The following is a 14,868-nucleotide window of genomic DNA, read 5'->3' as shown; positions in this document are numbered from 1 at the left end:
TCTCCGCCATCGTCTTCGGAAATTAAAATCATTCCCGGGACTGGCACGGTGTTCTTGCTATATATATGTAACGGAATGCCCGCATCTCGTGGTCGTGCGGTAGCGTTCTCGCTTCCCACGCCCGGGTTCCCGGGTTCGATTCCCGGCGGGGTCAGGGATTTTCTCTGCCTCGTGATGGCTGGGTGTTGTGTGCTGTCCTTAGGTTAGTTAGGTTTAAGTAGTTCTAAGTTCTAGGGGACTGATGACCATAGATGTTAAGTCCCATAGTGCTCAGAGCCATTTGAACCATTTGTAACGGAACGGCAGCTTCTGGAACCTTCCGAGAGAGCCGGTGAGACATGCGCGGAAGGCAGGTTGAGCTGCTCTGTCGCGCCGGTGGACCGAAAGACGTCATAAGCTGCGAGGGGCCGACGCCACGTTTGAAACTGCCGCTCCCGCGTCCCTACAAGCGCCAAGCCTGCATCTTTCCTTTTGCTCAGTGTCCAAAGCCAGTCCCCATTCCCTCTAAGTTTGTACCCTGCTCATGTTAAAACTGTTCTAATTTAGACCGCTTGTTTGATAACAGATCCCAGTGTGACCGTGTTTGAGGCAAAGCTCTCGTATTTTCAAATTGTATTTTATGGTTGTTTTCTAGGCGATGTTCAGCCATGTCCGACTTCTAAAGTTCATTTTCTTTGAGATGTCGTGAACGCTCTGCAACAGTGCGAGACGCTGCCATTACATCTAAATAAGCAGAACATCGTGCCAGTCATGGCACTCGATGATTTTAACTGCTGATGACGATAGGGGACAGCTATCAAAAGCACGAGCGTTTTATTCGAAATGACGCGGCTTATAAACGATGAATATTTCATTAAGGCTTCCTCATTCTTTTAAATACGATGGAAGAATAACAAGACGTAGCTCTTTTCAACTGCAGTCATCTTTTATGTGCGTCATATATCGTAACCCATTTACCGTGAAGTCGTCACATATCGTAACCCATTTACCGTTAAGTCACGCAGCTCAGTATAATAATCAGAGGTAACAGGAGTCACTCTACCCCTAATTATCCGCAAGACTGTGTTGTCTGCACCCCCATCAACGACAGCAACCTACAATAAATATTCCAGAATGAAATTTTCACTCTGCAGCGCAGTCTGCGCTGATATGAAACTTCTTGGCAGATTGAAACTGTGTGCCGTACCGAGACTCGAACTCGGGATCTTTGCCTTTCGCGAGTAAGTGCTCCAAGAAGACTGCGCACTATAGTTTCGGAAGAGGAACCCCTTCATCGAAGAGAACCCATCCACGAGTTCTACAGCCGCTGCGCGTAACTCGCATGTGTCTCTCTTGTCTGTCTGGTGTATTTCTGCATGAACAGCAACTCCACTCACATCACCCTCAGAAGGTACTCGCTATGCTCCAGGCGCATTTTGTGTCTTGTGTCAATTTCTGTACTTTATTTTTTACACCTTTGTGTGGGTTTTCCTCAGTTTACAGCGCAAATTTTGTTCACCGACGAAGCGCATTTCAGTAAGGTAGGTGTTCTGAACGGTTGAAATAGCCACATTTGGGCTCACGAAAACCCCAAAGCCACTTTACACGAAGACTTCAGCACACATTCGACATCTATTCTGGGCAGGTATCTGTGATGGTCGTGTGTCAGGGCCGTACATTCTTTCTTCGCACAAAACGGATGCGAGGTACTTGACATTCGTGCAGCAAGTGCTGGCTGAGTTTTTGGAGGATTTATCATTGGACATTCGGCACGGGTTGTGGTTCCAGCATGATGGCAGGCCAGTACAGTTTGTATTTCGCTCCCGAAACCATCTGAACGTCGTCTACGGGGAAAGATGGATTGGTCGAGACGGACCACATGCTTCACCACCAACATCTCCAGATTTAACGATTTTGGACTTTTTCCTGTGGTGCCACATGAAGAGTCTTGTTTACGAGACCTCTGTCCAGTCGGAGGAAGACATGGTACCACAGATCATGGCTGCGACAGAAGTAATGAACCATACACAATGCATGTTGGACAGAATGTCTCAAATGGCTCTGAGCGCTATGGGACTTAACATCTGAGGTCATCAGTCCCCTAGAACTTAGAACTACTTAAACCTAACTAACCTAAGAACATCACACACATTCATGCCCGAGGCAGGATGCGAACCTGCGACCGTAGCGGTCGCACGGTTCCAAACTGTAGCTCCTAGAACGGCTCGGCCACACCGGCCGGCAAGTTGGATAGAGTTTATGCGAACTTATTGCGCTGATACGCTGTGTGCACCAAACTTGGTTGTCGTCATATGGAACAGCTGTTGTAGGGTAGTATCACCGTCAATAAGAGTGAAATCTGTACATCTTGTTTCCCTTGTAACATGGAATCAAACCGTTTTCGACCTTGGGTTGGTATGTAAAATCTTGATCCGTTAGGTCTCCTCTACAATCTATAGAAGTGTATAACATGAATTGTGAAACACCCTATGTGCTGAACAGGAGAGGTCTGTATAGCACTGATTTAAAGCTTTGTGTTCTCCACTGCTTTACTAAAGCTTCGTGCTCTCGACTTCTTTACTTCAGATTCCGAAAGCAGTCAGGATCCGTGACTTTAGAAGTAATGAGCTGCAGCTGTAAGAGTGCGACCTGCTCTCACGTGTCCACCAAGCTGCCAGGCCCTTTGCGACTCCCGGTGAGTCGTCGTAAGGCGGCGGTGCCATCCGTAATTAGCGGCCGTGATGGATCGCCGGCCGCGACACCGCAATTACCACTGGCGCCGGTCGCAGCTGCATAATTCATGCGAGCTGCGCGGGGATTAAAGCAATGCGGCGCCTCCGGTAATCGCCAAGTGCTTGATGGGCGCCGCCCTCTTCGACCCACACTGCTCCCTACCTAAGTGCCGGCTGCTCATTCGTCCACCACTACTAATCGATGCAGCAATGATCAGTCCGGCTGGCGCTGCTACTTGTATAAATTAGCCCTTCAGTTCCTTAAAGCTCCCTTGATGCTTTTGGTGAATTGGAAGTGTCCCGTATACGTCTGATGTCGTTTGCAATGCCATGAGAATAATTTACTTTCCTGCGACTAAAGACGTACACCATCGAATCAAGTTATTATGGCCAATTCCTATACGTGACGTCTATAGGGCATAACCCGTGAGGTATATCATACACTACTGACCATTAAAATTGCTACACCAAGAAGAAATGCAGATGATAAACGGGTATTCATTGGACGAATATATTGTACAAGAACTGACATGTGATTACATTTTCACGCAGTTTGGTTGCATAGATCCTGAGAAATCAGTACCCAGAACAACCACCTCTGGCCGTAATAACGGCCTTGATACGCCTGGGCACTGAGTCATACAGAGCTTAGATGTCGTGTACAGGTACAGCTGCCCATGCAGCTCCAACACGATACCACAGTTCATCAAGAGTAGTGACTGGTGTATTATGATGAGCCAGTTGCTCGGCCACCATTGACCAGACGTTTTCAATTGGTGAGAGACCTGGAGAATGTGCTGGCCTGGGCAGCAGTCGAACGTTTTCTGTATCCAGAAAAGCCCGTACAGGACCTGCAACATGCGGTCGTGCATTATCTGCCGAAATGTAGGGTTTCGCAGGGATCGACTGAAGGGTAGAGCCACGGGCTGCAACACATCTGAAATGTAACGTCCACTGTTCGAAGTGCCGTCAATGCGAACAAGAGGTGACCGAGACGTGTAGCCAATGGGAGCCCATACCATCACGCCGGGTGATACACCAGTATGGCGATGACGAATACACGCTTCCAATGTGCGTTCACCGCGATGTCGCCAAACAAGGATGCGACCATCATGATGCTGTAAACAGAACCTTAATTCATCCGAAGGAATGACGTTTTGCCATTCGTGCACCCAGGTTCGCCGCTGGGTACACCATCTCAGGCGGCCCTGTCTGTGATGGAGCGTCAAGGGTAACCGCAGCCATTGTCTCCGAGCTGATAGTCCATGCTGCTGCAAACGTCGTCGAACTGTTCGTGCAGATGGCAGTTGTCTTGCAAACGTTCCCTTCTGTTGACTCAGGCATCGGGACGTGACTACACGATCCGTTACTGCCATGCGGATAAGATGCCTGTCATCTCGACTGCTAGTGATACGAGGCCGTCGGGATCGAGCACGGCGTTCCGTATTACCCTCCTGAACCCACCGATTCCATATTCTGCTAACAGTCATTGGATCTCGACCAACGCCAGCAGCACTGTCGCGATACGATAAACCGCAATCGCAATAGGCTACAATCCGACCTTTATCAAAGTCGGAAACGTGATGGAACGCATTTCTCCTCCATACATGTGGCATCACAACCTTTCACCAGGCAACGCCGGTCAACTGCTGTCTGTGTATGAGAAATCGGTTGGAAACTTTCCTCATGTCAGCACATTGTAGGTGTCGCCACCGGCGCCAACCCTGTGTGAATGCTCTGAAAAGCTAATAATTTGCATATCACAGCATCTTCTTCCTGTCAGTTAAATTTCGCGTCTGTAGCACGTCATCTTCGTGGTGTAGCAATTTTAATGGCCAGTAGTGTATAATAATGTGTTTCGGCAAAGTGGATATTTAGGCTTTGCAGGGAGGGAGTAAAGGTTATCTGCCCTTTATTTCATTTGGAGGTAGAATAGTATAAAATTCTCTTGAAAACCATACAGAGTCTCTACTTATCCATTCCGAAACGAGTGGAAGCTGTTTTGATTGCCAACGGCTTTTCTGCACCGTATCAAGCTTGTGTGTTTTTGGTGTTCCTATATTCTTTTTTCACACCCTGTAAGAGTCGAATAACAACTGGCCGTTAGAGCGCAACGTCCACTCAAATATCACAGGAGAATACTCGCTTCGTGTGTTGCGTATGACGTAGAAGGCGACAAATTGCCAATTAAAGGACTCGTTAGAATGGGCTGGGTAGCACGCTGATAGCACGTTGAAAGTGGCTAACAGCAATACAAGTCACGAAGTTAATATAGTACCATAAGGACAATGTGCAGTCCAAGGAAAACAGCAGTGATAATATGTGATGGATAAGACACACGTAATCAACAAAATATATAAATACTTAAATGATAAGTAAAAATTAACTTCGACTCCACTGTAAATCATAAAATAGGAAAACAAAGCATATACATTAACATAAATCTTACTGTGAGTTCACTAACTTGGCTTAACTTGATGTAATGGTTCACACTGTAATATCAGCCGAGAAAAACCGTCGGTAATACTCAGCATTTCGAATCGGACACACAACAGTCGCACTGTCTGCCTCATGATGACCAGTAAGGAAGTAAAAGTGTGTGCACAATAAACGATTCTATTTAGCTGATATCTGCAGAGAAATTCATCAAGCTGTAGAAACATCAAACCAAATCACACATGCTAGCACAGCTGCAGTGAGTGTTTTTCCTAACTGATCGGCGAAGAAATGGAAGAGTTAATTGAGTGATGCGATACCATACCTGCCCAGCAATTATCAGGGGCCGAAGGTTTGGAGCGTGGTCGTTGCGCGCACACCGCACGTACTTTAGCCAGTTATTGAGTTCGAACGTCCCGTCAAGGAAACCGCGAATCTCACTGCCGCACACGCGCACCTGCAATGACATGCACAAAGCTAAATAGGCATGCGAAGCGGAAAGCGGGATGCACGCAGTGTCAGCGGGTGTTCATGAGGAACTGTGTTACTGCACGAGGACCAGAAAAACAGGCGCTGCTGCTGATTGTCTTGTATCTGGTAAAAAAAGTGCTGGTGTTTGTGAAGGAAGGAAGAGGTCATTACAGATGTGTTCATAATGCAGTTACGCCAATAACTGGCATAAATCTTGCTTCAGTGTCCGTGCAAAGTTCTGTCCTGAAGAGAGAACAAATAAAACCTCGTAATGGCGCACGAAGATGACAAAATTTATTTGTTTTTACAGGACACTGAGGAAAAATTGTGAGGTATTGAGAGAAATGAAGGACATATTCGAAAAAAAATTCTAGAACGTCTGTTGTTATCTGCTGCGTACAGTAGCAATCGTGGCTCAGCCAACACATTATCTGATCAGAAACCCCAAGCTATCTTCTAAATCTCTAATCAGCCTTTACGTGTGATATATTGTTTAGGAGCCGACGTTTACAAGGACCTCGGCATTCTACGGTATTACATGAGTTCGTACGCTAGCAGTGAGAGCTTTTCTCAGAGAAAAAGAGTTCTCTGCATAAATGGTTACCCTTTTTCTTTTTGAAATGGTCAGAATCATAGAGATTCTAATTTATTCTAAAGATTTTCCGGACTGGAATGTCAGTTTCTGCCCTGCTAGTATAATTCTTGAATCTCTAAATCCACATAAAATATCATTGTGATTCATGAAATCATACCAGTGTTGAAAGTCGTAACACAAAGAGAGGAAGGAAACAATTGTAGTAAAAGAAAGGAATGACTGATGAGACATGTCTTAAGGTATTCACAATGTCACACCTCAGTGTTTCAAGGAGACTACTATCGGAATACTTGTAAAGACTCTTGTGGACTGTGTGCCAAATGGGAAGATATTAAAGACGTACGAGAGGAAGTGAAAAATTAATTGGAACAGGAGACTCAAATAATGCAACTTAAGTGACTAGAGTAGTGCAGATACAGAGACAGATGGAGAGAAGGCACAATCCACACTCGAATTACGACACTCCCATTTTTACGAACAGCGCTAAACGCATTTCTAATTAAAGATGCTTTCTGCTCGACCAGACTCTCCTATCTAATTGTGACTTGTGAAAGAGAATTCTCCACTCCGTTATCATACATTTTACATTGTCAGTTGATCACATTTTTCTCCACTGAAATTAATACAGAGGTCGCAGATGATTCATGGAGCATTTCCAATAGAAATTTTTCATTCATGAGGAGCATTTTCAACAGAAATTTTTAATTCATGAGAAATTTATTGAGGGCGGTACCTCGTAAATCGTCATACGAGCATACAGTTAACAAGAAGAATTATATTACTGTTAGATCGTTGGCCGTCCACGTCTACGGATGAGTTCACTCCGGTTATGTCTGTTTCCAGCTGTTCTTAATGGCGACGGATCTGATAGAAGCAGGTGTGAATTCGTCTCCCAGCTCTTTTTATTACATGTTCGTCATTGAGAGCATGAGAGATGAAGTATATAACAGATCATCTCCAGACGGGAAGACCAATAACTACTCGACACTCAAAGTCAGCTAACTCCCACGATCTGACCACTATATATAGAGAGATTATTAGCGAAACATGAGTTCTCTCGGACTTTTTCACCGTTAAATTATATTGATGTGATAATTAGCTAGTTTGTTACAAATCGAAAAATGGAAAAACATTTAGATTCTCCTGATCAGATATTGTGTTGGCTTCATGATTGTGTTAGATAGCAGGAGACGAACAACTCTTTGTCAACTGTAATGGTATTTCACAGTGAGCGAAAATTTCAAATTCATTTGCCTGTGATACGGAATTATATAACCACATGATAAGAAAAAATAAGAATTTACAAAATGAAGTAGCAGAGCACGGGCGAGAGAGGGGGAAGGGGAGGGGGATAAAAAGAAGGAGTAACAAAATACCATGCATAAACAATTTACAGATCTATCTTAATCATTTCAGTCTAGTATCTTCAACATGCAAGCGATCAAATATAGTGGAACATACATAAAACATTGATTTCATTAACAAACAAAATGATTACACATAAACAAGAGGTAAAGCAAAAGCTCCGTGCAAACAAAGAATGGTAAATGCATTTAGAAAGAGTGTCATGGACAATGTATATGGAAGCATACAGCTGGCAGTTATACTACGACTAGTCATACAGCGCTAATTATCACGTCAAAAAAATGAAGCTATGAACTCTTTTGTTTGGAGGTACAAATCTGCAGCCGTGGTACACAAGGAAATCCCCGAGCGATATTACCGTAGGACGCCCCCAGAGGAGAGAGAACAAAACGTTGCAGCTCACTGATAAAGCCAACTTCGTTTGGTAATTTCTTACCCGCAGCAGCAGATATGTTGCAGCAGTGTCAGGCCAAGCCAGACGGCTAAAGTAGTCGTCTGTATTGACCTGATCGTCGCGATATGCACCTGCCCATAAGTGTGCTTTGCCGCTGAAAAAACTACGGGTTTTTAAGAACGAATTATTCAAGCGTATAGTCTAATCATCAAATTTAGTATCGTCTGGTTTCCTCCTATTTTTACTTCTAATGTTTATATAAAGTCTGGAGACCACCTGAAGATATTATCACATCCATAGATGTCTATTTTGGAGATGCTCCAACATTACACTCCGTCTCACTCATCATTGAGCAAAGCCGAGCGGTTCTGGGCGCTTCAGTCCGGAACCGCGCTGCTGCTACGGTCGCAGGTTCGAATCCTGCCTCGAGCATAGATGTGTGTGATGTTCTTAGGTTAGTAAGGTTTAAGTAGTTATAAGTCTAGAGGACTGATGACTTCAGATGTGAAGGCTCATAGTGCTTAGAGCCATTTGTTTTTTAACTCATTGGAGAAAACGTTAAACCTTGTGCACACCAAAACAGAAACAGACTGCAGGACACTAGGAGTATCAAAGCAGATGAGACACTTTCGCGAGACATACCACAATTTCTCGGCTGCTCTAACTCTCATAAGGCACTACGAACTTCACAACAAGTTTATTCAGTATAAAATAACGATTCAGACTGTCCAGACTGACCAGGGCAAGGAGAATATATTTTTCTGGGTGCGGGGAATGATGCAGCCGACAAAGCACCTAAACACGTGTATAGAGGAGGCGTTTTGATTCAGTGTACCGTCCCTGAGAAAACTATCATCTGTCAGACAGAAGGATCATTCGTCAAAGGGAAGTCAAGTGGTCGGATGTGGTAAATTACAAATTGGCCACAGTCAAGTGGACCACCCAGGCGTGGTGAACCTCATCACAACGACACCAATAGAATGAAGTGATGCTCAGCAGGTTAAGAAAAGCTCATTGTCCATTTCGCACTCCGACATGGTGGTCCACGAACACGTGAAGTTTGCGAAACACAATCCTTAGTACAATTTTTTTTAAGTACTGTATTTTATGTTTCATGTGGCGACATGAGGACATCCCTCGGCTCGGATGGAGCACTGTCCCACTACCTAGCTGCCGGTGCCGTTAGTAACGGGTTTAAAGAGACTAAACATCTTAGGTGATCAGTCTACGCTTCACCACCCAGGACGGATGTGACTGCGTCTAATTTCTGTGCGTATGTGTGAGATAATTTTCTAAACTCTTCTATAGCGTACATCCAAGACCGGACGTGGGTACGTATACAGTATTCACCTCGCAGGATTTGGGAAACCGCCTAAAAACCACCTGCAGGCTTTCGTCGTTTAATTACCGAGCGGATACGAACCGGAGCCGGCGCTTTTCCCCGTCCCTGAAGCAGCGTGCTGTGGCGCGCTGGTATCCGAGCGTGAAACTCCCTAGTCGACAATAGGAACGGAGTAACGCATGTTTTTAAAATTTTGTGAAGTGTCACGCCTCCTATGTGAAGTATCGGAGACAAGAAGCTGGTGAGTTCTGCGTAGATGGATAAGTCCCCATTTTTTTGTTTAGGTAGTCTACCATCTATGTAACAAGTGTTTCATAAAGACTGAAAATTCTTCGAGAGCTGCAAGATCACCAATAGTATCTGTTCTTTCGGACATGTCCGAAAGAACAGATACCATCTTCATTTCATAATGACGTTTTTTTCCAAACGATGCCTGGATTTTCACACAGGCGGACCCGATATTTGTGTCTATATATCCAGAAATTCTGAAGATTTTTCTGATGTGTGTTTCTGGGGAATCGTCGGAAGAGTTTCAAAATATAAGAACAGACATCGTTCAAATCGTTCAGACCACGAGATGTGCATGTCCATATCCAGTAACCACGCTGATAGTCATGCAATTGAGAGCCCTAATTCCTATTCCTACATCATCACCATCATCATCGTCATCTAAAAAGAAACTGCGCCCAATATTGATGCATCTTCCGGCCTAAAACCACCGTCTTCTATTACCAGTCCTAGAAATTCTCTCGTCCTTCTATGGTTTATTATACAGGGTGATTCCTGGTAAAGTTTAGAAAACTCTGTTGCGACGTAGAGGACGCTGAGACAGGTACTTTAATATAAGACGCATGGGACAGCAAATGTTGGGAAATAACCCAAAAGTGGATACAAATGTCGAACATGTGACGTCACATCCAAATTACGGAGAGTATTTTCGAGCGCGTACGTGAAGGGACGATTGAGCGATGCAATGCTTGCATTCAAGCAAACTGTGCAAATTTCGAACACATTTTGTAAATATGACTTGTAAATGTACAGGTTACAAAATTGTTGTCCTCGCTGTAAACAAGCAGTTCTTATTTTTTGTTTCTTTCCTTTTCTCCCCCCCCCTTTTTTTTTTACGCACATCATGCAGTAAAGAAAACGTAGCTCGTTTACTGGTAATGATGCAATTCTGAAGATTACACTCATTTACCTGTGATGCAACAAAATAGGTTTTTGTTGACTGCACTTTGCAATAAACCAGCGGAGACCGCGAGACCACTAAATAGGATCAGAATTTAATACCTCGATGTAAACACTCAATTGTATCATGCAATGAAAAAAATGTTGCCTAATAGACTCAGGACTCGAACCCTCAACCCCATGCACTAATGTCGCCCATGTAGGCCCGGACCCACGCCGACGTGAGTACTTGAAAGAAATGGGTTGCGATAATCAGGTGCGACAGACCGACAGGCTCGACCGCTACATGCGCCGCGAAGTACGCCATCATGTTCAAAATAATTCATCCACTTTTGGGGTATTTCCCGACAGTTGCAGCCACATGTCTCTTACATTAAATGACTTGTCTCAAAGTCAAATATATCGTTTCGGAGGTTTTTAAAACTTGAAAAGAATCACCTTATATAGAAGAATGAGGAAAGTAAGGGGAAAGCAGTTCCACATCCGGTCGACATGGCATCAAAGCAGACCTACACTGGTGCCGGATACAGTGAAAGCTACTGCAAGAGCCTAGGAGAACACTGTTCTGCGATGCACGCAGGGTAGAGGCATCCTCGGGGAAGACGCTCGGTGTGGCTGAATGGGAGCTGTGGCGGTGAATAGCGACGCGGCAAACGCATTACGGCGGTCGCGCGTGGCCGGCCGTGCGTGCACGCAGGACGCAGCTGCCCGCTGTGTGGCGTTGCGCCGCGCGCGCTGCCTGCAGGCTCCACCCCAGGCGGGGCAAGCTGGGCCGGGCTGCAGCAGGCAGCGGATGCGGCGCCACTCACCCACTGCTCACTGCTCTGCCGCGCAGCGCACGCTGCTACACCACTGGCGGTGCGGGGCTGCTCAAAAAGTGCTAAACAGTGTCACACACTAAGCGTCTACACTGATAAGCGAAAACATACTGACCACTGCCTGTGCGCCGTTGGATGCCGCCTGGTGGTGTTGCGGGCTAATTTGCAGCCCATATGTTCGCTAGGGTGATTCCCCCACCGTGTCTAATCCGTTTACATACATCTGTTAACGCAACAGGTAACAAAAGTATGTAAACGGAGCAGACACGGACTGAGAATGACCCAAGCGAAGATATGCGCTGCAAATGGGGAAATCCATTGAGATAAGCGACTTTGACAAAGTGCAGATTATTATTACGCTATGCCTGTGAAGGAATATCTCGAAAACGGTGAAGGTGGTCGAATGTTCACGTGCTAGTGTCGTGAGCATCTACGGAAAGAGGCAGAAGTGGCAGGACGGTCTGGATCGATTCGGTCGTTGCTAAGATTTGATCGGTGAGTGACAGGATGGTGACAACGCGTCGAGACAGACAGTGAGCCTCGCATGATCAAGACTGCGCACGTAGATTCTCACGCGGTACAGACAAGGAAGCGAGCCGCGATGGGCAATAGTCGCACGGCGACGTCTTGACGTGGCAGTTGCTCCAGTTACAGAGAGGGAGTATAAGGAAGTGCTGCCGCGACTGCATAGAGACAGAGAGAGAGAGAGAGCGAAGTGGTTTGCTGTCCACTGAGGAGTGCGGGGTTCGTTGGCTGGTAGAAGGTGACTGATTCTAGATCCCTGAAGAAGACAGAAAGGCTTAGCGCGGGTTAGCTTCTGCAAGTAAGCGAATGTACTGACTCTGATGTCGTCTTGAGAATAGTGGCTGTTGTTCCTTGGACGGAATCGTGGTTCAAATGGCTCTAAGCACTATGGGACTTTACATCTGAGGTCATCAGTCCCCTAGCCTTAGAACTACTTAAACCTAACTAACCTAAGAATATCACACACATCCATGCCCGAGGCAGGATTCGAACCTGCGACCGTAGCAGCAGCGCGGTTCCGGACTGAAGCACCTAGAACCGTTCGGCCACAGAGGCCGGCACGGGAACGTGACCGCGTATTGAATTCCACTCTGATTTCGCTGAAATCTGCGAAAGCTTGGAAATCCGCCGTAAATGTGGTAGACGCAGAGCAGATTTATTTGATCTGGTGAGCACTTATTTTACTGGTCAGGCTAGAAGCAGTGAACTTGGTCTGCAAATGTATAACAGTTACTCTTCATCATCGTGGTTTCCAGTGGCTAATTTCTATATGACAATTTTATCACATGTTGGAACTGTGTACGGTGCGGTGTTAATCAAGAGTTACACTCATATTAAAGCAGAGTACAAACTGCAGAAGTGCTTGTTTAAAATATAATTGTTTTTGGTAATTGTTATCTGTGGGTTTACGACCCAAGAAGAAAACTAGTACATAGAAGATTTTCTAATAACTGTGCGGTCGGAACTAGCTGCCACTGGCAAGTCCGGATACTGGTACACAATTTTCCTTTAACTCGGGTCGAATGGTGATTATTTAGATACGGGTTGTTTTTCTGTTGACAATCGTGTTGCTCGTGATGCGATCACATCTGAATTGTACGTCAAACTCTTGTAATATTTGTCGTGAGTTTTGGATTAAAATTTTGAAACCAAGCAGGGGCAATTTTAGTTCATCTGGTCATATAATATTGTAGCGCTTAAGGAGTTTTGCAGAAAGCGTTACCGTGTTTTTCTGATTTGCTGTAGAGCTGATGGTGTATGGAGCCTGTTGCCAAGCAGAAACGTGACTAGTTGGTGGTTGTGTTGGATCACAACCTAACCGGTAGCGCAGTAGCGCCTATGTGGCTGGGGCACTCATTCTAATTTTTTGAACGATTTAAGAGATACAGGCCTGTGGAAGGCGTCTGTATATCACTGTATTATAGCAAGCGCGTTTTTGAAAGCCTGTAGAAAATTTTCGCAGAACGAATTTTTAAGAACTTAATTGAAGTATGTATAGCTCTATTACTACATTTGTGTTTTGCCAGCTTACAAGAAATCTTGAGAACTTTATCCTGTTTAAATCAGTGCAAGATATTCTTAAGAATTCCATACCGTTAAAAGCGTTAAAGAAATTTTTTCATAATTTTAGTTGCTTAATATGTTAAAATTGTTTCACAACTTCAGGTTGTTGCACTGAATTGATGTGTAGGCAGTTTTTCAGAAAATGGTCACATGATTTTCAATGTGGTCTGCGCGTTTAATGTTCAATAAAGACTGAAATGCATGTAATTACATGTTAATCATTTTCCAGCACCTTTCCTACTCCACAAAACTAGCTGTACCTCTAGCGTCAATAAATGTGTTTTGTAAATCTTTTACTTGAAGCTCGTATAGACCATCTGAAGCTGCAGCCACGAGTTCCAACAATCAGACCGCAGGTACGTTTAGTCTGTCAGAACCTCTCCAGGCCCCTGCAGTTGACTTTTGTAGTTTTCTGCAACTCTCCACGTTAGTCTATCGTCAGAAAATCTTTTCATCGCTCTACAGCGACAACAACTTTCACTCATGTGAACCCGCTTAATGTATCTGAGCGTTAGTCACCTCTGCAGTTTTACCTCCATACTTCTCTCCACTTCCAAATTGATGATTCCTTTGTGTTTCAAGATGTTTCTTACCAAGCGATCACTTGTTTTAGTCAAGCTGTACCATAAATTTCTTTTTTACCCAACTCGGTTCAGTACTTCTTCATTAGCTACTTGATCCACCCATCTCATCTTCAACATTATTCTGCGGCGCCACATTTCGAAAACATTTACTCTTTTCTTCTGCGAACTGCTTATTGTCCACGTTTCACCTCCTAATTTAAACACGCAAACAACCCCGCCTCGGTAAAGTCCATGGTTCATGGGAGCAGGGAGGAGTTACTAGTATGTAACATATTCAGATATGTACAGTTGTGTGTATAACTCAGTTTGATTAGTGTTTTAGTTTCCTTTTATTTTACTACTCCCTTTTCTGTTTCTATTTACACACCTTATTTGGTGATTACTTCGAGTTAAGTGAATGATGAAATCATTTCAGTGATCTGACGAAATATGTAATAACCTGATATTTACACCTTTGTGTAGTGTCCTAACTGGCAGCAGCAGCAAACAAGTTACCCCGAATGACCTGACAAGACTTTTAACAAGCGACAGCATGGCGAGTATTTTTATTCTCTTCCAATGTCCGTCACGGATGCGATAACAGTCATTTCTTTGTGATGACTAGTTTCGGACCAGCACGTCCATTTTTAAACCATAGCCTTACACAGTCCATGTGAGTAACCAAACGTTCTGCGTTCGACTGGAAGAAATCGCATCGTATATTCATATGAAGTTTAGCATCTTGTATTCACATAATGATTTCTAGTGTCTAATAATGAACATTTGCTTACTCACATATACACTGGTGCACTGTATGATTACACTTACGTCTAAGGTTGTGGTTTGAAAATGAATGGGATGGTCCGAAACTATTTACCACAAAAAATGACTAGTATC

The 14,868-nt window shown here is 44.5% G+C and overlaps 1 protein-coding gene across 1 annotated transcript in view; it reads right to left on the bottom strand.

Moving 5' to 3' along the window:
* The window catches only part of LOC126157128 (transcription factor hamlet-like), a 232,187-nt gene that overhangs the window by 106,312 nt on the left and 111,007 nt on the right, over window positions 1-14,868 (bottom strand). The window contains exon 6 of the mRNA XM_049916354.1: window positions 5,473-5,604. Coding sequence (XP_049772311.1) covers window positions 5,473-5,604 — 132 coding nt within the window. The remainder of the gene's footprint in view (window positions 1-5,472; window positions 5,605-14,868) is intronic.

The sequence above is a fragment of the Schistocerca cancellata genome, chromosome 2 (genome assembly GCF_023864275.1).
Source record: "Schistocerca cancellata isolate TAMUIC-IGC-003103 chromosome 2, iqSchCanc2.1, whole genome shotgun sequence".
Taxonomy (NCBI): Eukaryota; Metazoa; Arthropoda; class Insecta; order Orthoptera; family Acrididae; genus Schistocerca; species Schistocerca cancellata.
Note: the sequence above shows the minus strand (reverse complement) of the source record. Positions and strands in the feature narration are given on the sequence as shown.